The sequence below is a fragment of the Pygocentrus nattereri genome, chromosome 6 (assembly GCF_015220715.1).
Source record: "Pygocentrus nattereri isolate fPygNat1 chromosome 6, fPygNat1.pri, whole genome shotgun sequence".
NCBI classification, from domain to species: domain Eukaryota; kingdom Metazoa; phylum Chordata; class Actinopteri; order Characiformes; family Serrasalmidae; genus Pygocentrus; species Pygocentrus nattereri.
This window is the reverse complement of record NC_051216.1, coordinates 38,866,134-38,893,903: the sequence shown is the minus strand read 5'-3', so window position 1 is coordinate 38,893,903 and position 27,770 is coordinate 38,866,134. Positions and strand designations below refer to the sequence as shown.

The 27,770-nt window shown below is 38.1% G+C and overlaps 1 protein-coding gene across 1 annotated transcript in view; it reads left to right on the top strand.

Moving 5' to 3' along the window:
• dnah7 (dynein, axonemal, heavy chain 7) overlaps positions 1-27,770 on the top strand; it is a 181,672-nt gene that overhangs the window by 36,781 nt on the left and 117,121 nt on the right. Inside the window, exons 21-30 of the mRNA XM_037539674.1 lie at positions 88-286; positions 2,060-2,200; positions 3,929-4,141; positions 5,836-5,945; positions 10,719-10,887; positions 13,543-13,645; positions 16,728-16,855; positions 17,351-17,563; positions 23,495-23,593; positions 24,761-25,009. Coding sequence (XP_037395571.1) covers positions 88-286; positions 2,060-2,200; positions 3,929-4,141; positions 5,836-5,945; positions 10,719-10,887; positions 13,543-13,645; positions 16,728-16,855; positions 17,351-17,563; positions 23,495-23,593; positions 24,761-25,009 — 1,624 coding nt within the window. The remainder of the gene's footprint in view (positions 1-87; positions 287-2,059; positions 2,201-3,928; positions 4,142-5,835; positions 5,946-10,718; positions 10,888-13,542; positions 13,646-16,727; positions 16,856-17,350; positions 17,564-23,494; positions 23,594-24,760; positions 25,010-27,770) is intronic.

Here is a 27,770-nt window from a genome sequence, read left to right as displayed (position 1 = left end):
TAATTAAATTTTATGTAGTCTGTGTGTTAGAATTTTCATTTCATTGCATCTCTAACTAAGAACTTTGACCTTCTTTGTGTCCCCCAGGGTGCAGCCCCACTTGAAGAAGTGCTTTGAGGGCATAGCCAGCGTGGTATTCACAGATGTACTGGACATCACCCATATGAAGAGCAGCGAGGGGGAGGTGGTGGGACTCCTGGACACCATCTCTACCTCCAAAGCCCGCGGTCAGGTGGAGAAGTGGCTGCTGGAGCTGGAGTCTGGCATGCTGAAGTCCTTACATAAGGTGCTAGACTCTACTTAGAGCTTCAGAGCAGTTCGATTCAGGATCAATTTAATGGAGCAAAGGCGCTGCTGCACACAGAAAGGTCCCCATAAATCAGCCAGCTGAGCGCAGTCAGTTAGATTAGTTGAGGAACTGTGTGGAAAAGTGTGGAAGTTAATTCGGTGTCTTTTTCAAAGTCACTGAACCTTCAGTACCTCAGCCATATTTAAGCAGAAGAGATCCAAACATGTTTTACAAGAACTGTGTTCTGTCCATGTTAGAACATAACGTCTTTAATGAACCAATCCATGCTCTGCATTCATTTGTAGCTACTCTTGCAAATTTGGGCATGCTTTACAGAATGCTGGTACAAAATCCTGTCCAACCTAGAGAAACTGTAGCACAAAATAAGCTTGGATAATTATGTAGATTTAGAGGATTATTGTCTGTAAAAGTACTACAGAGCCTACCCTATGGCCTGGACTTTTTCTGATATTTATACAATCATCCTATCATTACAAACTCTGCTAGCTTCAAATATTACTTAATATTTTAGATATAAGTAACTATATATTTATGATTCATTCTGCTTAATTGGTTCAAAGTCAGAGTTCAAAACAGAATTTCTACTGACTTAAAATTTAACACTAAAATCCCTGTCATTCATAGCCACATAGCGAGCAGTTACATCCCAGTTTTGAAGCAAATGTGAAAAACAGTGTGAAACATTAATTAGTCACTACTCACACATATATTTGCCACACGTTTTGTGTTTTAATATTAATTTATGTGTATACAACTGTTCTAATCTGTGTTTGTTAGTCATGTGGCTGGCTAGAGTGTTTGAGTTCAGCTCAAAATGAGCTAAAATTGTCAAAACCGACACAGTCACTACTGAAACATTTGGTAACGTTTTTTGCTAGTGTTATGATGTTCAATCATGTATTTTATTTAAATAAACATAATTAAGGTTTAGGGTCAGTCAAAGGTACCAAAGGTGTTTTAAATGTATAATCATTCATACACAAACAGGGGTGTCACTAGATTAATGGATGGGGGCTAAGTGTTTACCAGGCAGTTCTGAGTACATGCTCTGCGAGGGGATTGTTTTACATTGTCCCACACTCTTTGTAATATTACAGTCATATTAGATCTGTACCTAAAACAAACTATGAGACAGATCTGCTGTGTGCCAAACTTGATTCTATCATCCATCTTCTCTAAACATGCTGAATGGAGAATTTGGGGCCATGTGTATAGTATGGGTAGCAATATTAATGACATTGTATCACACTGTACTATATTTGCCACAAATTCATGTTGTAGGTTGGTATCTTCACTGTAGCTGCTCACTGTTTCGCTCTTTATATGATATATTTTGATTAAGACCTAATATTTATCTCAGTAAGCTTTTAATCAACATCCTCACAGAACTACAGCAGTTCAGCTGCTTCTTGGCAGAAAAGTGCCCCTGAATACAAATATGCAGTAATACAGTAAAAAGTAAAAATACTTTAATTTAATAAATAATTGGTTAGATAAACTAGATATTGGATAATTATTGTAAATACTAGGCTTCCTTCGGGAGAACTTTGGAAATGGTTAATGGTTCATGTATCTTTTTGTGTATGTGCATTTATTCTAATGTGAGTGTTTTTGAACAAATAAATATTGTCATGTGCTCATCATAAGAGTTCATCTCTGTAACATCATGAACATTCTGTAACACCTGTAACATCATGAACATTCACTTCTTCAAATTTCTGAATGTATTCTCTGTGGTGGTGTGTGCAGGTGATTGGTGAGGCCATTGAGGCTTATCCACAAAACCTGAGAATTAACTGGGTGCGAGAGTGGCCGGGCCAGACGGTGCTCTGTGTCTCACAGGTCTATTGGACCAAACACATTCATGAAGCCATTGCCAAGGGACCTCAGGCAAGTTATTTCTGTTAGCTCACTGCGTAACATTGCTGCAAGAACCATATTTCTAGTTTTAGTGGGGCAGTCATGGGCTGGAGGTTAGGGAACCAGCCTTGTGACCGGAAGGTCGCCGGTTTGATCCCCAGAGCCGACAGGACATGACTGAGGTGTCCTTGAGCAAGACACCTAACCCCCAAATGCTCCCCGGGCACTGTGGATTGGGCTGCCCACTGCTCCGGGCAAGTGTGCTCACTGCCCCCTAGTGTGTGTGTGCTTGCTATGTGTGTGTATGTGGTGTTTCACTTCACGGATGGGTTAAATGCGAAGGTGAAATTTCCCTGTTGTGGGACTAATAAGGGTCACTTAATCGTAATCTTTAACCCCCTCACCCACCTCAAACACACACACTTTCCAATTGACATAGACCATATCATTTTTGTTGTATTTTGTTTTAGGTCTGCTTATAACATTTTTGTGGTTGTATGTATCAAAAATGTTCAAAATTAATTTTATATGACCATTTTCAACCTTTCTTTGTCCCTTACAATTAAAGAGACTGATCTCTGTTCTAATTGGCTGTACTTCATTAACAAAACGCTCTCAGACAAACAGTAATGTGAAATGGGCAGAGCAAAACTTTTGAAATGTAAATAAAAAATATAAATAGACAGAAAAATGTAAAAGAGTTTTGTGACATCACCAAACACTGAATTCAAAACAGGCTATTATTTGCAGCATTTCAGGAGCAGATATCATTTGGATGGCGGATCATTCTCAGTACTGCAGTGACACTGACATGGTGGTGGTGTGTTGCTCTGGTACAAGTGGATTAGACACAGCAGTGCTGCTGGAGTTTTTAAGCATTGCGTCCACTCACTGTCCACTCTATTAGACACTCCTGCTTTGTAGGTCCACCTTGTAGATGTAAACAGCTCATCTGTTGCTGCACAGTTTGTGTTGGTCATCCTCTAGTCCTTCATGATGGTCCTTCATCAGTAGTCACACTATTGCTAGATATTTTTGGTTGGTGGACTATTCTCAGTCCAGCAGTGACACTGAGCTGTTTAAAAACTCCAGCAGCACTGCTGTGTCTGACCCACTCATACCAGCACAACACACACTAACACACCACCACCATGTCAGTCTCACTGCAGTGCTGAGAATGATCCCCTAACCTTGTTAGGGTCCTGACCACTGATGAACAAGGTAAAAGGGGGCTAACAGAGTATGCATACAAACAGATGGACTACAGTCTGTAATTGTAGAACTACAAAGTGAAACTATATTGTAAAATGGAGCTGACAAAATGGACAATGAGTGTAGAAAGAAAGTGTTCATAATAAAGTGCTTGGTGAATGAGGTTTTTTTTTTTTTTTGGGGGGGGGGGGTATGAACCACCACACTATTGCAAATAACACATAAATATAGCATCCATATCAACAAACTAATATGCAAAAAATGAAGAAGTAAATTAAAAAGCCCCCTTAGCAGTTCTAATGCACAATTATCCATAATCCCTTTTAATGTATATCTTTTAATGCATTTTTGAACTCTTTTTTTGAAAATTCCTGTTTTTCACTTACTTTTCTTTGACCTTCCTCTTCCTTATGCAAGTAAATTATCTTGTATTGTATATGTCCATGCTTTAGCTTTTTGACCTTTTTTATTGTGCCAATACTATCAAGACTTTAAAGGCTGCTAACAAAAGTAGTAAACAGATGTGTCTGTCTGTTTCTCCCTTAGGCTCTTGAAGCTTACTTGCATCAGAACAACAATCAGATAGATGATATAGTGGCGCTGGTCCGGGGGAAGCTGTCCAAGCAGAACAGAGTGACGCTGGGAGCTCTGGTGGTGCTGGATGTTCACGCTAGAGATGTTTTGGCCTCACTCGTTGAGAAGGGTGTGGACGATGAGAATAATTTTGAGTGGCTCAGCCAGCTTCGCTACTACTGGATTGTAAGTGTTTGCATGTGTATGCAAGTGTTTTTTTTACACGTAATGCACAAAATGACATGAACAGTTTGGGGACACCTTGTCTTTGGAGTGTTTTTAACATTAACTGAGCAAAACCTGCACAATTGAAGGAACAGCTGTCAAAAGTCCTTCCTTGGGAATGACGAGAGAGCCCACGCATTTTAATAGCTTGTTGTCATGTCAACACTCAAAACTTTTTTACCTGCTTAAACCAAATTTAGCCAAAAGATTTTCAATATGTGCTTTTAACAGAAGTATAGGAAAGAAAAGTGTCAAATTTTATAGCTGTCGATGACACTGTCAATTTTATTACTAATAGTACTCAAAGTAACAATTATTTGGATAATCAGTCAGTGTTTACCGTATTTACCGTAAACGTATTTGAAAATACACACATACAAAAACACAGTAATGTGCATAAGTCATTGGCACCTAAGCAAGGCGTTTAAAATATTTTATCCCAGCAGTGATTATGATTTTGCTTGAAGAAATACTATATTCTTATGTGTCATAAGAATTTATAATGATACATAATGTAAAAAATACAAAACTTGAGTTATTTTACATTAGTGATGCAATAAAACACTTATAATCACCACCATGAAAAACTAATGCAGTATGATCTATATATCGCTGCTATTAAAGCAAAGGCTTCTATCTTCATTTTTAGTCTTTTTCAGTTTTAGACATAATTTTAAAATCGCTTATAATGTACATATATACATATACAGGATTCAAAACTAATTAGGCCAGCTCTTCTTAAGCATGGATATTTGAATCATTCAAAGCTTGTAACAGACGTTTAGCAGCATATTGCTTTCTTTATAGGTTGATTCTTCATTAAAGCTCAATATTCTGAGTATTATTGGAGTACCCAGTTAGCCTGATATCCATCTGCTGAGCCTAGACCTATTTAATCAAAATAGCTTATTTTATATACACATTTACTTGTGCACACAGTTTGTAATGTAATTTTACTTATGCATATGTAAAATTTGTATCTGCAAACATATATTCATAAGATAACCAGAGAGATCCTTCTGGTGTGGGTTTTCTCTGGTTTACTGAGGCATGTAAAAGCGACTTCAGTGTTAATGATGCCCCCTTGTGGACATTGGATTTTTGAATGAGAAGCATCTTGGGAATTGATAATGTTCTACTGAAGAAATTGAGGAACTTTATTAAGAGTTCTTTCCTTTTCCTTAATCTGTCATTTTTTGCACCTCAGACTTTTTGTCCACTTCTTTTGCAATTTGAGTGATCAATTTGAGTCATCTTTCTTCTTCTTATCATTGCCTTCATCATGTATTTAAGTCAAGTTCAATAAACCTTGAACATTTAGTAGCCGTGTGAACTCCCTATTAAAGCATTTCACAGATTTATGCACAAGTAATATTCTTTTCAAATAAATTATGCAGAGATTATTTAAATTGACTTTAATGAACAGGGGATAATAAAATTCCAGCAAACTGAAGAATATTCATTTAAATAATCAGTGTTCTGCCATGTGCAGATAAACACTGAATGAACCATCTCACCAAATTGGATCAAGTCAGTTCACATCTGTCACAAAAAATGTCTGTCTTTCATATCAATAAATCATTCTAATGTTAATATCAACATGTCTGAACCTATTAGCTAATTTTACTCATTCTACCTGTTTCTTTTCTGTGTAGGAGAACCAGCTTCAGACCAAAATGATTAATGCCGGCCTGGCTTATGGCTACGAGTACCTTGGCAACACTCCACGTCTGGTCATCACACCCCTTACCGATCGCTGCTATAGGTTAGAACAAACTTACCTAACATAAATTTTATGAAATCAGCTTAGGCTGATGATTAGTATGTTAATAGAGCACTGCAAGCAAAAGGAGCTATTCAAACTAAAGCTTACAAAGCATAAATGCAATTTAGCTATAACCAACTGAGCTATTACTGTAAGTTAGACCATTCGATAGTTAAACCTGCTTTCATGGATTCTTTCAGGACACAGTGGGAGATACAGTGCATTGCGATTATCCAACTCCACTGAGAAGGCAAAATTAATCATTCGCCTTGTAGACTAACTTTATAACTGCAATGCTATCACAATAACAGTTCAATATAATTCTACTGTTAAAAATAAGTTGATCTAATTGAACACTAAAATGTAAATATTAAACCCTAAGCATTTATACTGCTACTAATATAACAACACATACAGTATCAAGCAGCTGTTTTGGGGTCCTAGCTTTCTTTATAAGTACACCCAACATTGCTATTACAACCCTCCTCAGATACCTGTAAACATCTTTACATACATACGAAGTTTAATTGTGATTGCAAAATTTTAAGGCTTTCAAATACCTGTGGAACTCCAATTAGCATGTCAATCTGACCAAATCATGTCAATCAGATGATCTTTTGCTGCATAACATTTTTTGGCTCATGAGTGAATTGGATGGAGTGCAAATTACAAACCTAATGAACTGTTTTGGTAAATGTAGGCTGTCTTGTACTTTGAAAAAGCTGCAGTAAATTGACTTCATCTTTAGTTTGTGAATATTATGACACACTTTAAACCAAAACGTGTTTTTTTTGGTCTAATTATTAGCAACAGTCATAGTATGATGTGTTGAATTTGGCTCATGGGGTATTTGGATGGAGTGGAAATTGCAGTTATATTTTTTGGTAACTTTGGCTGCCTTTATGTTAAAATGCCACAATAAATTGACTGCATCTTTCATACGTCCATTTGTATGACAGATTTTAGACTAACGTGGTGTTTTTTTTATCTAGTGACCATTTTGTAATGTGTTGCGTTTGACTGACGACTTATGAGTCAGTTATTTTGCATGTAAATAATACTAACTTAATTTATTGATTTGTCAAGTGACTTTTACATGCTGCAATAGGATAAGTTAATCTTTGGTTTGTTCACAGTGTGACAGACCCTGAAGCAATATCTGCTGTATTTTGGAATTTGTATAATAGTAGTAGCAGTCGTAATCATAGTTTGTGGCGACAGAGGAATTGCTAGTAAACTTTGACTAGGATGCACTTACATGAGTTCATATGTTATGTTATTTAAATTTATATTTGAAAGAAATATGCATTCTTTCAGCTAGCCCACACTAGAGAAGACCACCTGGCTAATGCCCATGGGTAATTTGAGATTGAGACCCCTGCTTTTCTGGGACCTACAAGTTATCCCACTGATTTCCACTGTTTGTCTCAGAGAATATTACGGAATCTAGCCTACTAGTTAGCAAGTCAGCAACAAAGGTAATTTACCTACACTATATTGGCAAAAGTATTCACTCACCCATCCAAATCATTGAATTCAGGTGTTCCAATCACTTCCATAGCCACAGATGTATAAAACCAAGCCTGCAGACTGCTTCTACAAACATTATTGAAAGAATGGGTCGCTCTCAGGAGTTCAGTGAATTCCAGCTTGGTACCGTGATAGGATGCCACCTGTGCAGTCCAGTCCAGTCGTGAAATTTCCTCACAACTAAATATTCCACAGCCAACTGTCAGTGGTATTATAACAAAGTGGAAGCGATTGGGAACGACAGCAACTCAGCCACGAAGTGGTAGGGCACGTAAAATGACAGAACGGTCAGCGGATGCTAAGGTGCTTAGTGGGCAGAGGTTGCCAACTTTCTGCAAAGTCAATCGCTACAGACCTCCAAACTTCATGTGGCCTTAAGATTAGCTCAAGAACAGTGCATAGAGAGCTTCATGGAATGGGTTTCCATGGATTGGCGGTTGTCATGTACTTGTCTGACTGCATTGTGCCAAGTATAAATGCTGTGGGATTGTTTTTTAAGAGTTGGGCTCGGCCCCTTAGTTCCAGTAAAAGGAACTTTTAATGCTTCAGCAGACCAAGAGATTTTGGACAATTTCATGCTCTCAACTTTGTAGGAACAGTTTGGGGACAGCCCCTTCCTGTTCCAACATGACTGCACACCAATGCACAAAACAAGGTCCATATAGACATGGAGCAGCGAATTTGGTGTGGACAAACTTGACTGGCCAACACAGAGTCTTGACCTCAATCTAATACAACACCTTTGGGATGAATTAAAGCGGAGACTGTGATCCAGGCCTTCTTGTCCAACATCAGTGTCTGGCCTCACAAATGTGCTTCTGGAAGAATGGTCAAAAATCCCATAAACACACTCCTAAACTATATAGAAAGCCTTCCCAGAAGAGTTGAAGCTGTTATAGCTGCAAAGGGTGGGCTGACATCATATTAAACCCTATGAATTAAGAATGGGATGTCACTCAAGTTCATATGCGTGTGAAGGCAGACAAGTGAATACTTTTGGAAATATAGTGTATACGAAACCAGAGCTGGAGTGACCTAGAATCTACAATCTGCCAGTTAGGCAATTCTAAGCTAAAGGCTTAACTGTTTAGCCAGCCAAGCATTAGTAATTATCACTGGAAAACCAAGTGTTTAAGTATGTTATCTGGAGAAATTGACATTTCTTTTGATGTTTGTTAAATATTCAATAAAAAAGGTGCTTTGGGCAACTATTTTTAGGGCAAGCACACACACATACACACGTATCTAAGCAACGTATTCTTCTGGGTTATGGGGGTGCTGGAGTCTATCTCAGCGATCATCATGTGCAGGGCAGGAAACACTTTGGTCGTCAGTCGTCGTACTGCAAGCATATATCTATCAACTATCTATTAAGAAAAAAGGTAGATTTACTCTGTCTAATCATTAAGTTAGATATACAATTGATCTTTCATGCTAATGAGCACAGGCGCACCTTCATAACATATGACGAAAATAAACAAATAAAATACATTTTGATTGTGGCCTTTTTGCATGAAAAAACATTTATACCAGGTAAAAGCAGACAAAGTTTGTTTTTCCCTTTGATGTTTTTTAGTAGTGAAATGTCCATAGAATGACTTTTGCCATGACTTTTCATTTCAAAATGATGACTTGTTTTTCTCTGTTTCTTTAGACCTAGTTCATTATTTTCTTAGGAATTTGACCAGCTATGTCAAAATAGTGAGTTTTTACCATTTAAGAAAGTAAATGTCAAAAAAGTGGTTATTTGAGATGTCATTTTTTTAACATGTCAAAAAAGCTAAAGGAAAACCTGGTAGAAAGACAATTCTGTTTTTTGGACAGGCAACAGTGGCAGCCATGTTAGTGCTTAAAATAAAACAAACATTTCACTGTTAAATAGTGCTCATAATCAGCAAGTCAGTATTTACTTGTCAGTGCTTGGTACTTGGTAAATGTGAGGAGATGAATCATTATAATAATCTCCTCCCAGCACTTTAAGTAGGAAACACCGACAAATGATTATGCCACAAAAATAGCAGCATGTTTACACTTTTTATTGAGCAAAACAGAATTATGATGTAGAGAAAGGAAAAGGTAACACTATTAACTAAGTAAGTGTGAAGTACAAACTCCAAAGTTCTAGGTTTGTTCTTCCAACTTTAGGCTGCCAATAAGACATAGCAATATTTAAAAGAGAAACAGCCTAAATACAGATCATACAGAATGACTTCAAGTCTAATCATGTTACTAATCATGCTAACATAGCATTAGGAGCGTTATCTAATGACGTTTGGTTCTGTCCCAAATAGAGAGTCAAACATCAGTCTGCTGGGAGGAGGGCAGCAGTTTTACCCACTACACCATTCCAGTTGTTACCTAAAGACAAGAATGCATTTATGAAATACTTTTTTGAAACATGGTACGATTGATAAAAACATCAGTATCTGTTTTTTTGCTAGCAGTTCATATAGCACAGCAGATGACACCTCTGCCCAGTGGACTAGGGTTTGATTCCCTGCCCAGGCAAACACATCATGCTGTACTTATAAGCAATGCTACGCTAGATTATCTCTCTAACATGATATATGATTATACTGGAAACCATTGTGGATATGAGTGTCTGCCAAATTCTGTAATATAAACTATGTTAGCCATATTGGATAACACCTCACACCCCCTGCATGCTACACTGGATAAACAGGGAAGCACATTCAGCGGCCATCTGTTGCAGCTGCGCTGTGTTAAAGAGCGCCGTGTGAGATCATTCTTACCCCCTGCTATATGGCTCTACAAAGAATCTATCTATCTATCTATCTATCTATCTATCTATCTATCTATCTATCTATCTATCTATCTATCTATCTATCTATGTTAAACTAATTAATAAACTATTCATTTTATTGCCAATTTTATCACCTAACATTATATAGACAAACTACAAAGCAGCTGTAATAAAGCTGTTAATGCATCGTGTTGCCTTGAAATGTTGTTTTTTTACAGTGTACTCACTCACATTTAGGAGGTTAAAAATTGTCCACAAGAGGGTGCCATCAGCAGTCAAATTGCTTTTAATGCTTCACAAGAGCAGTGCTGTGCGTCAGTGATGCTTAGTTTCCTTGTTTTCTAATAGTCATGAGGTACTTACAGGGTCAGGCTTTTTGGCATGTCTGGAGCTAGTCATTAAACTGAAAATACACAAAATATACTAAAACACACAAAAATGTTAATTTCTTGCTTTTCCTTTCGTGTCTCCAATCTCAGAACGCTATTTGGAGCACTGCACCTGCACTTGGGAGGGGCTCCTGAGGGTCCTGCAGGTACAGGGAAGACTGAAACCACCAAAGATCTGGCCAAAGCTGTGGCGAAGCAATGTGTGGTCTTCAATTGCTCAGATGGCCTCGACTACATTGCTCTGGGCAAGTTCTTTAAGGTCAGGCAAATACCACCAGAAGAGTAAATAATCATTTTACTCTGAGGTTTCTGAATTTGTTTTGTAAGTTAGTGTCATGGTTTGTAATACATAGCCTTGGAATACAAATACATTTAAATACACTGAATGTGCAAAGCTGAGCCATTACAAAAGTTTTGTATAGGCCTAAATGCAAAATATTTAGGCCAATAAACAAAGAAAAGAAGCACTTCAGTGTTTTACTGATCTAAGGGTTTTATGCTGAACCCCACAGAAAGAGAGTTATTTTGCCTTAGTCAACTGTAAGCGTTTCTTTGGAAAAGACATACAAACATTACTTGAGCCATAATTATGTTTCGTAATCGCTGAAGTGCCTTGAATGTTTGATATGAAAATGAAAGTCAGGAAGGTTAAATGGCACAGAGGTGGTTCAGGTTTGGAGGAGCACATCCTTGTTCCTTTCTCATTCGTATTAAGATGTACTTTGAGCACAGAGTTAGAGATAGAGAGAGCGAACCGTAAGAAAAGAACATCACTGGTTGCCATGGCAACAGGGGTTTTGAGAGCCCATCTTTGGAGTGCTCAGCGGCAAATCCTGTGTAGAAATTCAGCAGAATAGCTGAACCATTATGAGCATTTTTATTTCCTGAAATCTTTATGTAAAGTTTAAGCCCTTTGTGCAGAAAATCTCTACTTGCGCCTTTTGAACTATTATTCTCTTCCAGTGAAGTCAGAACCCTGCAAGTCCACTTTCTTTGATGTGAAAAGAACACAAATTCACAAAACTCAAGATATGCTCTTTTTTATGAGAGAAAAGAAACTATTGCATTCTGACGTCAAAAAGAGGCTGTTAATGATCTGAATCCAGTGTTGAATATCCCTGATTGCAAAAGGTGTCCTAACCTTTTGTGCTTGAGTGGACCATGGTGCAATGTTCGTGGTGGGCCGAGGGCCAAAAGACAAAACAGTACACCAATAAAGATAGCAGGTTGAGTTTTGAAAAAGTATTTTGTAACATTGTACTGTGTTTTCATATTAAAACACGTCAAAATATCAGAAGCAGTAGTGTTAGGAAAAGGGGAGCAGCATGCTAGATGCAGGTAGGAACTAAATTTTGCATGAACACAGATTTCGTTGGTGGGGAGTTGGTGACCAAAACCAAGAAAGTTCATATTACACACATTTGTAATTCCCACAAATGGGAATTTCACCATTTCTGAATAATTTAATCTTTGAGAAGTGAAGTCATTCAGTGGTGGTGATAGGAACCTGGAGTTGTAAATATAGCCATTTTATTTGCTATCTTAAGCTAGCAGTGAACCTCCATGTGTCTCATGAGTATTTGTATGTAATGTCGATAATGATAAAGTAGTGGTAAAAGTTTTCTTTGGATACTATTTTTAAAAACTAGCATAAAACAATGTATCATCAGGCATCATAGTCGTAACCATAATGTGTAAAATCTGTCTGTGGTGGCATTAAATGCTTTTGTACATGCCTGTTTCCTACATAACATTGACAACATTGTGCTATTAACATGTCATAACAGATGTCATATGCTGTCATGAGCTGTCATGACAGATAATATTTAATCATATAACAGTGTTATGTCACCACAACTAATAATTGTAATGATAGATGCCATAATGTTAGATGTTACAATAGCTAACTGTACTGTAGTTAGCCGTTTAAGCCCTGACCCTGAGAGAGAAGCGGCTCCGAAAATGTGTTTGTGTGTGTGTGATTGCGAAATAAGATCACTTGCCTTCGACTCGTGCCTGCTACCAAATCAATTCGCGATAACACACGACCTCGAGTGTTCTATGCTTTTATACAACAGTTAAATAAATAAAGTAAGAAATAAATAAATTGGGCCATGAACGTGGAATTTATTATGTTTTAATGTGAGCAGTTCCTTCTACCAAATTATAGCTCCTTAACAAGCAGCTTGTTGCTACGACAGAGTAACGAACTCCGCTCACTCTCCACACAGTCTGCTCTAAGCCTCGCCTTCTGAAGTACGGACTGAGCCATAAAACTGCCACAATATCAAGTTTAGCTTAGTGTTATCTTTTTTGTTAGATCAATATTAATGTTGTTTTGTTCCAGCCATTCTGTAAAGCATCTTGGAGCCCATTTTGTTCGGCGAATGGTATTTGGTTCATTTCTGGCTAGTTACAGGTTATTTAGGTGTTCTTCTGTCATAGCTGCGGACTAAAAAGCTTGCTCAGTGGTAATGCCAGTTTGGGAATTTAGTGTAGTCTCATCTCCAGAGTCTGACCAAGTCGGCTATAGGTCAAATGTGATCTTAAAAGTATCCATTTTCCAAGTATCCAAATAAGAAGTAAACGTTCAAATGGCTTGAGCATCTCCTTGAGCGGAGTGATACACTATATCTCTCCGCTTCTCAACCAATCAGCTTACATGGCCAGAACTAAATGTTGCATAACATGACATAAAGCATGGCATCTGTCTTGACAGTTAGTGGTAACGGTAACATAACTATATATGAACAAAATCTGATATACCTCATGACAGCATATGACATTCTGACATGCTATGGTCATATCAGTGTTATGTAGCAGGTCAAGTAAACTGTTACTGTTTTGTGACTTTGAATGTTTTCTCCTGCATCCATGTCCTCCATATTTTCTGATTTAGCTTGTTTTTTTCTAGGGCTTGCTGTCCTGTGGTGCGTGGGCATGCTTTGACGAGTTCAACCGTATCGACCTGGAAGTGCTGTCAGTGGTGGCGCAGCAAATTCTCACTATTCAGAGAGGTGTGTGGGTGTGCATATGTGTGCGCTTGGAGAGGGGCTATCTATATCTAAACCAGTACTCAATAAAACCACTCCGGAAAAAAGCTATACCCGACAAAATCAGCAGTAAAAGCTCTTCCCTAGATCCATGGTTCTAATCTGTGTTTAGAGTACTGACCCAGGTCTGGCTACATGCCTACACATTCTGACAATTATTAGGAAATATTATTTAAACAAACATTATTTTTTTCTTTCACACTTAGGATGAGTCCTGTCTTTGAATATAGTTTACAGACCTGCTCTGTGATGGTCTAACCAAGAGGTATTTCAGCCTTGGATGGCAAGTGTCCAGCACAGTTTAGATGCCTGAATAACACCATCAAACCAAAACAGAGTAACACAAAATTATGGAATTACACAGAGTGTGCGTTTGTCCTCTTCTAGCTGCATTCCAGTGCTGTATTTTTCGTTTCATCTGTTTATTGAGAAGCATAATATGGACAATGTACAACATACTGCATTATAGTACAGTTGCTTCAGGATTTTAAATTACAAAAACGAAGACAGGACATCAACATTCAACAACAACATACTCCCACCCTCCCCACCCAACCCCCCACCCTACCCCCCCACCCAACCCCCCACTCTACCCCCCACCCCACCCTTCTACTACTTCACATTTATTACACATGGGCGAGAGCTCTGGGAACAATGTATGTAACTTTGAACTACAATAATGTAGCCGATGTAGGATTATTTTAAATTGAATTAAACAGTGTTGTGCATTAATGGAACATGTATGTATAGCTTCAAGACCCTCTTCCCAAGTTTCCCATAGACAGTTGGACCCCCAATTCTTCTTCTCAAGCTGCCTTTATTACTTCAGTTGATGGAGGCTGTGTGTTAACAAATAGTCATAGCAATGACTTATTCGTATATATGAACTAGTGCTAGTTTACATTAGCTTGTCCAATTTATTTGGGTTCACTGATTCGAAATTAGTATTAATGTGTCTTCGCATGCAATCTCTAATTTGGAGATATCTGAAGAAATTGGTATTTGGTAGACCAAATTTTCCCTGCAGTTGCTGAAAAGGTGCAAAGATCCCGTTGATATACAAATCTCCAATATTTTGGATCCCTAGATTATTCCAGCATTCAAAAGCTTTATCTAAAGTTGATGGAACAAAGGATGGGTTATTTAAGACAGGTGTTAGCAAAGATAATTCACTGATACTAAAGTAATGTTTAAGCTGCTTCCAAATACGTATTGTATTCATAATGATAGGATTCAAACTGCAGTAAGATTTGTGAATTGAAGTGGGAGATAGGATATTTGCTCCAATACTGTAGGGCAAAAAAACTTCCCTTTCCATTTCCAACAAGTCATATATCCCAAAATTTTATAAAACAGATATTTGCTGCCCACTAGTAGAGCATGAAATTTGGAAGGGCAAGGCCTCCCCATTTCCTGCTTTTACAAAGATGGGCCATCTTTATCCTATGAATTTTGTAGTTCCATATAAAATTCAAAATGATAGTTTAGGTTTTTCCAAAATGATTTGGGTATAAATATTGGTAATCATTGGAGAAGATGTAGTATTTGAGGTAAGAAAACCATTTTTATGCCATTCACTTTGCCCAAGAGTGAACGGCAGCAATTGCCAAAATTGAAGTTTGTTCTTTAATTTATCCACTAACACTAACAAGAATCATATTCTTATCGAATAATGTATCATACTGTTTTGTCACTGTAATTCCCAAATAGGTAAATTCATCCAACACACTTTTAAATGGTAGATTTTGAAGGAAAATTAAAACTATAGTCCCTATAGACATTACTTCACTCTTTCCCCAATTAATCTTATATCCCGAAAATGTACCAAATAAGTCAATTAAGTTGAGTACCACTGGAAGAGACACTGCAGGACGTGTTATACATAGAAGCACATCATCAGCCTATAAGGAAATTTTACTTGTAGTATAAATTTTATTATAGCCGTAGATATCTGGGTGTAATCGAATAGTCTCTGCTAAAGGCTCAACAGCCAATGCAAACAGCATTGGACTAAGTACACAGCCTTGTCTAGTCCCTCTGAACATTTTAAAGTGCGGAGAGATGGTTGAGTTAGTAAGTATTTTAGTTGTAGGGTTGCAGTATAGCAGTTTAATCCATGAGATAAATACCTAAAAACAGATAACACCACTTAATGCGATCAAATGCCTTTTCATCATCAAGTGACATTACTACCAGGTCTTCCCCAGGTAATCCCTTAGAGTATATAATATTATAAAGTCAACTAAGGTTAAAGAGTCCCTATGAGGTATAAATCCCGTTTGATCTGGGTGTATTAAGCGATCTATAAATGGGCTGAGTCTTCTAGACAGGGATTTAGCTAAAATATTTTGGTCTGAATTTAACAGTGAGATGGGTCTATATGATCCCACTTCCTCTGGGTCTGGGTCCCCAGTTCTGTATTTTAACTTTTTAACTTTTGCAGCACAGAGAGAGAGTTTATAGTTTATTTAATATAATTGTCACGCTTGTTGTAAACTCTACAAGTACTGTAGTAATTCTTTTATTTCATTATGAAGTTTTGATTGGAAACAAAAGGGTTACATTCTTGAAATGCCCAATAATAAATCTAATCAGAATGGTTCTCTCTGTGGTGTCTAGGTAGGTACAGCCAAGCTACCTCTCTCATTGGTTAGGACTTTAGCAGCTGGATAGAAGGCCTTACATGTTAGATTAACTACCGACATAATTAGGGAGTAACAGAGAAATTAACCAATCACTCTTTGATTTACAAAACACTGCAGACTTCAGGACACTGCCTCATTAAACACACCTGATTCAGGTCATCAACTAATTAATAAGAGTGTTAGATGAGGGTGAACACTAATCTCTACCGCTTTTTGCTCCAGAAGGGCTCAAGTTTGACATGCCTGCTGTAGATGTTCTGGGTACATCACTGGTGTTTGTTTCATCATTTTGGACATATTAACAATGTTTGGTTAACTTGTGTGGAACTTGTAAGAACAGGCTCTCTGAAAACCAGACTGAAATCCAGTAAATTATGTAAGTGGTCTGACCTTATGTGCAGGTATTGCAGCCCATGCAGAGATGCTGTTGTTTGAAGGCACCAAGCTGAAACTTGACCCAACCTGCGCCGTGTTCATCACCATGAATCCGGGCTACGCTGGCCGTTCTGAACTGCCGGACAATCTGAAGGTATTGTGCCCACATGGTCCAATTTTCCTTCATTCTCATTATACCTTTATATTAGATGCCTGATTGTCTGGAAAACTCCATCATAAACTAATTGAAGCATTAAACTATTTGACACTGAAGCTGCTGGAGTTAATCCAATTTTAATGCTGATAATCGCTGTAGCCATGGATTTTACCATGAAAATTGAGTTACTAATGGCTAAGTATGAACTAAAACACTCCTTAAAGTCACCGTGAAAACAAGGGTGCTGATAGCTTTTGCCAATTTCATCTTATTTTTCAACACTGATGGCGCTTAGCAGCACTAATACCATGTCACATTCTGAATACTGTGTTAACATTCGCCGTAGACCTGAACAGTTTTTGTATGGAGAGAAATGATTAGAACAGACCAAACTTAAAGAGAATATTTTTTCCATTATAATACAGAATACTTAATCCAGAATAAAAGTATATTTTCTTGTCAGCAACATGGTTTCTCAAATCTTCTCTACAGGCCCTGTTCCGGACCGTGGCTATGATGGTGCCAGACTATGCTCTGATCGCAGAGATTGTGCTGTACTCCTGCGGCTTCGTAACAGCCCGTCCACTTTCTGTGAAGATTGTGGCCACGTACAGGCTTTGCTCTGAGCAGCTGTCCTCCCAGAGCCACTATGATTATGGCATGAGGGCCGTCAAATCTGTGCTGACCGCTGCAGGCAACCTGAAGGTAACTCTATCACATGTCATGGTTGAATCTTCGCAAACTCAAGACTGTTATATAGCATTATTTGCAAGCTTGATGTCGCCTTACATTGGCTGGTATTTAAGTGTTGGCAGTATGACAAAAACATTATGATACACAATACAGATTTTGTCTGATTTTTTTTTTCAGTCAAAAACTATGAATGCAATGATTTTACTAAACATTGCACACAAAATCAGAATCAGAATCTTTACCACGTACTAGATGTACAAGGAATTTCTTTTGGTGCAGGTATCAACATAAAATTACATTCAATTAAACAAATACAGGAAAGGATAAGCTCTATCTAAACATACAATAGACAATACATAAACAATCTGCAAGTAATATAAAGAATGTACAATGGGAGATATGTACAAGTACAATCAGGTACTGAAGTACACATACATACATCAACAATATGACTCCCTCCTTGTTTCTACGCTCCACTTACTATATAGGTGCACTTTGTATTCTACAGTTACAGACTGCAGTGCTCGGTTTCTCTGCATACTTTGTTAGCCCCCTTTTACTCTGTTCTTCAGTGGTCAGGACCCCATGGAAAAATGTGTGTAAAAATAAGAGAAAAAACTACTCGTTCTTTATGTCTAATAGCAGTAGCATTATAGCTTCAGCACTTATTAACCTTAAGTTAGTCTTAAGATCAATAAATCAAAACAATATTCTAGCTGTTGTATTTCTGTGCACTTACTTGTGATTTACTAGCGCTTCATAACTTTGTCCTCACCTTGAACAATAAACAGTAGCTAATTAACACTGCATAAATAGTGAGATAGTGTAATGAGGAGCGAGGAGGCGAACGCATATGCTGAGATAAACGACTTTTATTGAGGGCAAATCCAGGGTCGTGCTCATGACAGTCCAGGTTCAAAGATCCAACATGGATAGAAAGAGGGACAGACATGACGAAATACAACCAAACAAATAAATCCAAACTATACAAACAACATGTCAAAACAGGCTTACAAACAGACAACAATTCAAGACCAGCAAACACAAAGGGCAAACACAGGGCTTAAATACAAAACAAGGATAACGAGGGACAGGCGGAAACACAGGTGGGAACAATCAGGGACGGAGTCACAAAACAAGGTGCCGGACTGGAGATCAAAACAGAAAACACGTGGACTAGACCAAAACACAAACACGAACACATGGACAGGACTGGGAGGGGTCAATCATGACAGAGAGAGGAAAAATTACAGATAAAATCAGACAAAGAGAAGTATTCACCACTTATCACCCATTATTAGGTCGTTATTATTGTAAAACTCAGATATCACAATAACATTTTTTTCATATCATTCAACATTGTTTGTTATCTCTAGCTTGGCAGCATTGAGAGGTTATAAGGATGACACGTGTAGCATTGATAGTGCCACTTGCTGCTTGTCTTGGGTAGTGCATGCACATTTCAACAGTTGGTATCATCAGTCAGTCGATGACTAAGTAGAAGACCACAACTCTCTGGTTGGTTAGTGTAGTGGTTAACACCTTTGCCTTCTACGCTGTAGCCTGGGGTTCAATCCACTACCTGGGTAAGCACCCTACACTAAACCAATAAGGGTCCTTGGGCAAGACTCCTAACACCACCTTGGCCTCCCTGTGTAAAAATTATCAAATTGTAAGTCGCTCTGGATAAGAGCGTCTGCCAAATGCCATAAATGTAAATGTAACTCTCATAAGCAGGAACAAAAGAATGTCACCAAAAATGATCGCTAGTAGCCCAATATCTCTACTTTTACAGAAATAATTTGGCAAGTCTTTAACTCAAACAACAGAGTTGACAGTCTCATATTGCGAAGTAGGAAATTAAAGAAGAATAGATACTGAAATAAGCTTTTCTTTTAAATTTCCAGATTGTTTGTTTAAAGTGTAACTGGTGACTTTCCCTAAGTGCAATCGGGCTTTTTTTCACTTTAATTCTTTCTAGATTCTTATTTTTAAATCCTCAGGCATCACATTTTCATCAAGCTTTGTGTTTATTCATCACAAACATAAGCTCCTGCTACTGCTGTCTTCCGATATCATTTCCCAAAGATCCAATTGCTGTTGGCACGGTTGCCATTATTAGAATGGTGTTAGAGAGGGCCAGAGGAGAGGAGCTCCATCCCAAATCCTGGCTGCTTCCCTTCATTCTTCTGACTTTCTCACTCTGGGTTAAAGCCAAGCAAGTCCAACAGCAAGTAGAAGCAGCATTCTCTTTCAATCCGTCTCGGGCGAGAGGAGTGAGAAAGCAGCTGAGACAGATTTAGCAGCTCAATGCAACTCGTACACATTGAGGTTGAGCACTCGACTAGAAACCTGTCCAGCTGAATAAAGGTCTCCCTTTTACCTATGACTGAACTACAGGGTGCTTCCTTCTACTGCTACTTCATCCATTAGGGTGTAAATCTCTGACCTTGCAAACAATCTGGCTCCATTTATTCTTTAGGAATTCTTTAGGTAACATTTCCATGCATACTCTGTGAATTTCACTGCAATTTCAATTCAGCTCTTTTTGAATATACACTGAATACATAGATGTGACTGGAGGAGCTGTTTATACTGAATATTGACAGTAAAAACAATACTTTGGGGGGGGGGGGGGTTATTTATTGTATCTGTGATACATCATCATAGCAACTTAAACTAGGGATTGCATTAGTTTATTGTAATTATCCTTCAGATTAGGTCACAAATAAAATGTTTTACCAGGTAATCAGTAATCTGTACCAGAATACATTCAAAGTAACCATCCCAACCCTGAGCACCGCCAGTGCGGACTGAAACACTGATTAAAATGGAAGCATCTGTTCTGGGTGACTGAAAACACTTCAGATATTATTTTTTTAAAGGGTTTTGAGAACAAGTATCATTCCACAATAGGGCTGTCCAAACAACATTTTACCAAACCTGAAGGTTGCTGTTTGGCCCAGCCCTGCTGTGATATGACTTCTTGTTCCTGAAAAGTACCTACTTGACTCCTCTCCATATTACTGTAAGAGCCAGCATGAAGAGCTTTCATGTGCATGTGCATGTGCACAATCATAGCCTGAGTATCTAAACCTGGGTTAACAGAGGAAGTTGATAATCACTTTTGTAAAATTAGTCAACCATAGATCTGCTGTCTTATGATGGTGTATCACTTTTTACTGAGCTACATCACCATAACTTGTACTGCACATCTAACCTAATCCAAGGCAGGTTAGTTTGGGATTTTATAAACAGCTCATGAAGAAATCATGGACAACCTTGGCCCTTAACAGGGCACTTCTTTCTTTCTTTGTGACATCTGTGGCATCAATAATACAACGAGGAAGAATAACTCAGACATTCGCGGGTAAAAAGAGAAAGTGACTATTTAGTGTTAGAATCGTCATCCAAAAACGTGGTCAGAGAACAGGCAGAGGTTGAATCCAAAGACAAAAGACAAAGGCAAACAGTGTCCAAAAGGGCCAAAGGCAAAATAGCAAAATAGGTTCAGAACTGGAAAAATCACAATAGTCAGATGAATAATACTCTGTAGCTCTTGGAACAAGCAGCAATACCTCACAAAGAACTAGTCTAAATGCCTGGGCTTTCATATCAGAACAGTTAGTATTCAGGAGACAGAGAGCAGTGATTGGAGCTAGATGGAGGACTGAGAATTATGTGATCCCCCTGAGGATTCTGGGAAATGGAGTCCCTAAAGGCTTCCGTGCCCGAAGGATGCGTGACAAATAACATAAAAAATAATTAAACAAAAGTATTCGCTCGTCTGCCTTCACACGCATATGAACTTGAGTGACATCTCATTCTTAATCCACTGGGTTTAATATGATGTCGGCTCACCCTTTGGAGCTATAACAGCTTCAACTCTTCTGGGAAGGCTTTCCACAAGGTTTAGGAGTGTGTTTACGGGAATTTTTGACCATTCTTCCAGAAGCGCATTTGTGAGGTGAGACACTGATTTTAGACGAGAAGGCCTGGCTCGCAGTCTCTGCTCTAATTCATCCCAAACGTATTCTATCAGATAGAGGGCAGGACTCTGTGCAGGCCAGTCAAGTTCTTCCACACCAAACTCGCTCATCCATGACTTAATGGACCTTGTTTTGGTGCGCAGTCATATTGGAACAGGAAGGAGCCATTCCCAAACTGTTCCCACAAAATTGGGTCATGAAATTGTCCAAAATCTCATGGTCTACTGAAGCATTAAGAGTTCCTTTTACTGGAACTAAGGGGCCGAGCTCAACTCCTGGCGAAACAACCCCACACCATAATCCCCCCTACACCAAACTTTACACTTGGCACAATGCAGTCAGACAAGTACCGTGCTCCTGGAAACTGACAAACCCAGACTCGTCCATTGGATTGCCAGATGGAGAAGCATGATTCGTTGCTCCAGGGAACGTCTCCACTGCTCTAGAGTCCAGTGGCGACACTATACAGCACTGCATTTAATGCTTGGCAATGCGCTTTGCAATATGTTATTACATTAAATATTATTTCTTGAAACAAGCAAAATTATCTGCATTATTTTACAGAACAAGTAAAATGATCTGCCAATGGAATAAGACACTTTCATTAGGTAAAAATGACTTAAAACACACAAAAAGTCTGGAAATATGTGACGGGGAGCGAGGAGGCGGACGCCTATGCGGAGATAAGTGAGCTTTATTAAGGGCAAATCCAAAATCAGGGTCAAGACAGTCCAGGGTCATAGAGCCAAGATGATTTGCGCAAGAGTTAGACATAACAAGAAACACAAACAAATCCTAATCACAAACAACAAACAAAGATTCAAACAGTTCTGCATACATACATCAAACAAACAGCACGATCAAACAAAGCAAACAAATCAAACAAAGACCAGCCAAAACAAAGGGCAAACACAGGGCTTAAATACGACACCGGTAAATCGAGGGACAGGTGAAAACAATCAGGGGTGGAGTCACAAAACAAGAGGCATGAACCAAAACAAACACACATAGAAGACCAAAACAAAAAGCAGAGGAGGGAGGAGGAGCCAATCGTGACAAAATAAGTTAAAATTAATTTTATTTCCTTTTCCTCCTTTGAAAAACAAAACCAAATCCTCCTCATGTTTCATGTGATTGGCTGTTTGGTAACGCCACGCTTTCAAGTGCACATGAGGATTAATGGTAGTTTAAGTTTTTAAACCTGGATTAACAGAAAGGGTTGGCTGGATATTCATAAAACGAGTCAAATGCAGTTGCTTTTGTTAGGTTTTTTCTACTTCATGAGATGGGAGTTTTAGAGTTTTCAGTTTTAACTTGACCATAAAATCAGTTCTTTCTTTATTGCATATTATTATAATTGATTTTAACATTCCAAAATTGTTGGAGCTGAATCACCACCTTCAGACTGATGTATTTTTACACCCATTCCCTGGCCAACCCATATCGTTGGCCCTTATCATGGACTAAAAGTCACAAAGATTGGCCTACTTATAAAATCAAAAACTGGAGTGAGGTGGTTGTAGGAGATATACTTAGAAATTGACCTTGAAAGCTTCTCTCTTTCCCTCCACTGTTTTCCCATTTAGGTGGCATTGTGTCCTTTTTGCTGTTTGCCCAAAATAAATGCATCAATGCCAATTTTTGCACCATCACGCTCGGGACTGCACCCTTTTGCCTGTCGTGAAAATTACTTTTGGAGGGAAAATATGTGCTCTCAGCCTCCTGGGCTCCACTTGCAAATGACAGTGATGGCAAAGAATGAGCAAAATATGTGTCAGCACAGAAGGAGTGTTTGAATTAGCCTTCCCCCAAAAGAGATCAAAGAGCTGTATAGCAGGAAAGTCTTTCACTCAGAAGCTAACCTCTCAGTGCAGATATCTCTCTCTCTTCTTTTCTATCACCCACTCTCTCGATTTCTCTTTCACTGCCTCTTTCTCTGTTTGTAATGTTGTAGCTGAAGTTTCCAGAGGAAAATGAGGACATTCTGTTGCTGAGGTCTATCATCGATGTTAACCTTCCTAAATTTTTGGCCCATGATCTGCCATTGTTTGAGGTAAAGAAGCAAAAAAGGTGTCATTTCTCTTTTCTAGATGTACAGTGCTTGACTGATTGACAGATTTCATTGTACATGTTAAAGGTCCAGTATCATGGAAAAGTGTGTGTATATATATATATATATATATATATATATATATATATGGATGGATATATATATATATATATATATATATATATATATATATATATATATATATATATATATATATATATATATATATATGTGTGTGTGTGTGTGTGTGTGTGTGTGTATACATACACATAAACTTTGTTAGTCTCAAAACATACCATTCACTACCCAGTCTATACAGCCCATGTATGGAAACTATGCTGCAAAAATAGCCCATTTTGAATGAGTTTTTTCTGTGATGTCACAAGAAACTCTTTTTTATATATTTTTTACATTCTAAGTGTTTCATCTCTGCCTCCTTTTTGAATGTGCCAGTCAGACCTCATCTACATATATCAGTCTTAACCCTTGAGTGGTGTTCATGTTTTTGTTAGTCAATATGGTCAATATGGTCTAAATATACCAGATGTTTATAATATCACAAGTGGCCAGCGTAGGGTTTTCCTTCAGCAGCTGTAGCCAGTCAGCAGACTTTTCATGTTGTCCACCCTTGCGCACACACACACACACACACACAAACACTAACAGCAGACCATGTAGGAGGAAAACAGTGAAGGGACCCAGCACCTCCACACCTTGAAAATGAGCAAAGGCCAAGGTTGATAATAATGATAATAGTAAATTGCATCATTTTTTCTCTGTCCCACAGACCTGAACATCACACAAAGGTTAAAGCCACAAATACAGTCTGTAGGGAATAAAAAGAAGTTGCAAAATGGCCATTTAAAATGCATTTATGACCAACTGTGGTACATAAACCACACAAATGTTACAGTTTTACCTCAAGGGAATATCTAAAATACAAGATAAATGTAGGATTTGGGCTCTTTAACATTGCCACAATGAAAACTGCTACTGGTCTAGAAGTAAATTCAATTTACTAACAACTCATTACTAATGCTTCTGTTAAACCATTCTATCATTTCCAAAATTGTGAACCAGTCTAAGATGTAATGAAAAATTTCAATAGCTACATGTGATGATCATCATCTTTGCTGCTTGTTCCACTTTCTTCCACTCCATCTCGTCCAGGGTATCACCTCAGATCTTTTCCCTGGCGTCAGGCTCCCCAAACCTGACTACCGTATCCTTCTAGAGGCCATCAAGGAGAACAGTGACAAGATGAACCTGCAGGTGACCGACTTCTTCGCTGAGAAGATACTGCAGATCTTTGAGATGATGATTGTGCGCCATGGCTTCATGCTGGTGGGAGAGCCCTTCGGAGGAAAGACCAGCGCCTATCGAGTGCTGGCTGCTGCATTACACGATATCTGTGAGAAGGTATTGGCCTGTTCTGATCAGAAAATTAATCAGTGCTTTTCTCCAGAATTTCTGGAGACCGGATGAAGGTGCTGTTATTTCAAAACTATTGAAAGTTGCCTTGCAGAACAAAAGAGTGCAGAACAATGCAAAGCTGAAGGGGTCACAGTATTCAAAGTGAGAGGGCAGTGCCCTTCTGTGAAGTACACCCTCATGGTGCTGGACCTAGTAATAATAGACACAATATTATAGGCCTAATTTCATACTAAATATATAGACATGTCCAATTTATATAAACTTAAAGGTACAGTGTGTAAGATTTAGTGACATCTATTGGTGAGGCTGCAGATTGCAACAAACTAAATCCCTTTCTGAGTGCGCAGTAGAACCTACAGTGGCCGTCAGTTTTTCTGCCATTACCTGTCCTAATTTCATTTTGCTTCTTCATATTTTTGCTTCTTTGATGTTGAGGATTCATGCTCCTTTTCTTTTCCTTGTGCTAAATACTAAGTATGATCCTCCTTTTGTCAAAATATGATCTCTCAAACTTCTCACAACACAATGTAATTAGCCAGCACTGGCAGCAACCACTGATTGGTTTTTGTTCTATGTTTTCCAACTGGTGCTAAATTGCCATCGAATTCAAGCTGCTTCTTCAACATAAAATCATGAAGGGCACCAACTAGAGCTGGTGTTTACGATTTGTCCGCTCTGGGCTACTGTAGAAACATGGCGGTGCAACATAATGCCCTCTGTTGGAAGAGGACCAGCTCCCCATGCAGGTATGAAGGGCTCATTCTAAACTAATGAAAACTAATGAAAATGGTTTTATATGCTGTTTTCCATTTCCAAGGCACACACACTGCACCTTTAATTTTCAGTTCTTTAGGCATCTCCAATAGATTGTATAGTTCCAGGGTCTTTCATTAAAATTCAGTAAGGTCCAGTTAAAGAAAATTTCATCAAGCAAAGGTCCGGAACATCATAATGTCTACCTTGCATCATGATTCAGTGCCATATACTGTAAATTGAAGTAACCTAGTAAGTATATCAACATCCTTTGCAGTCAACAGCTGAATGGTAAATCAACTAAATTCTAATTCAGTCATATTTCAACAACATTTGCCCATGTCCCTTCCCTGTGTGTGTGACACTCACTCAATGTGTCTCAATGCTCATTGTAATGTCCAGATCTGATTGGCTGAGTAGCGCCACATCATACTTAGAACACATGCGTTTGGTTTGTGAGTTTTCAGTTTTAAAGCTACCCTAAAGGCTAGAAAAGTTAGGAGCACCCCATTGAAATTAAAGAATTCTCTCTAGTTCATTGGTTGTAGGTCCAGGTTCACATAGGACAGCGTCTGGGTCCAGACATGGACCACGGTCCGCATATTAGTGACTCTAGTATAGTGCCTTGGTTGCTTCATGCTCTAAAAAAAATGTAAAAAGCAACAAACTGAAGTAAAGAATTTAAAAGTAACTTACTTGGTTGCCTTAAAATTTTAATAAGTTAACAGATTGTAAAACACAAATGATTGTTCTGTCTCTTAGAAAGGTTACTTACTTTTTAAAGTTAAAATATTGAATAATTTTTCACAGTATACAAAGAAACCATTAAAAAGTGAAAAGAAAAACAGTTTCATTTTGTTCAATTTTATAAATTATTCAGTATATTTGGAAAAAGGTCAAGTTCTAAAGCAAATGTCATCTCTCATCAAGCTATCTTACTTTACACAGAGCTTAAGTACAGCTCACAGTGATGAGTGTAAAAAGCAGACAGCAACACAGAAATACAAAATCCAAAGTAGAATTGGCATATTTCATGTGAATTATGCAAATTGTGACATTGTGATCAATAGTTCACAAAAAGACAATCTGTAGAATTTTTCTTCTTTTCGCAAATATAAATAAATTTATATTTGACTTCTTTTTCAGAAGCTCATTTAAATGTCTTTGTAAGTAGCAGTTCATTGTAAATCTACATACTAAAAATATTTATCCAAGGTCAAATGTTCAACACCTCCATCCAAAGTTCCACTATTATAGTATGCTTATAAAGTCCTGAAAATCATGTAAATTTTATTTTCTCATTATTCAACACATGATAGAGGAGCCGAAGAATTTTCTTCTGATTTAGAGTTGCAGAAGAGGTGCATGGATAAATTAGGTTTTATTATGTACTTAATTAACCTAAGAATAGCTCAGCCAGTTTGCACTGAAGGCCTGATGGTTACCAAATAATAGGCCTTAGTATGTAATAAGCCTGGTATTTTAAGGGGTTATGTGCATTCAATGAATCTGCCAGTCTGATTAATCTGATAGAAGGAGCTCAGATCGAAATATACATCTTTGCAAAACTGATTCTGTCCAAAATGTTTGTATTCTATTATAGATCCCATTCATAAATTGATACCATATATTGTTGGTTTAGCTGAGGGACCTCCAAAATAGGCATAGCCATGAAATATGGGTTTTAATATTTAATATTTATGAGACCAGCAATGAGAGCTATGCACTCCAAGTAAATGCCCATGAACTTTTAACCAGCAAACCACTTTCCAGAACTTCACTCTCACTGCATTTTCCCTCTGGTTTCCAACGACGTAAAAAGCAGGAGGAAATATAAACAGTGAGTAAAACTAGGGACAGGTGCACATCATTATTACCTAATTACCATCTCATTCCATCACAAGCAAGTCTTGGTCCTGTCCCCATTAGCTGTCATCCCACACTTCTAATGCCTTGCAGTGTTTTATTTTTTCTGTTCAGTCTCTGCTGGTTT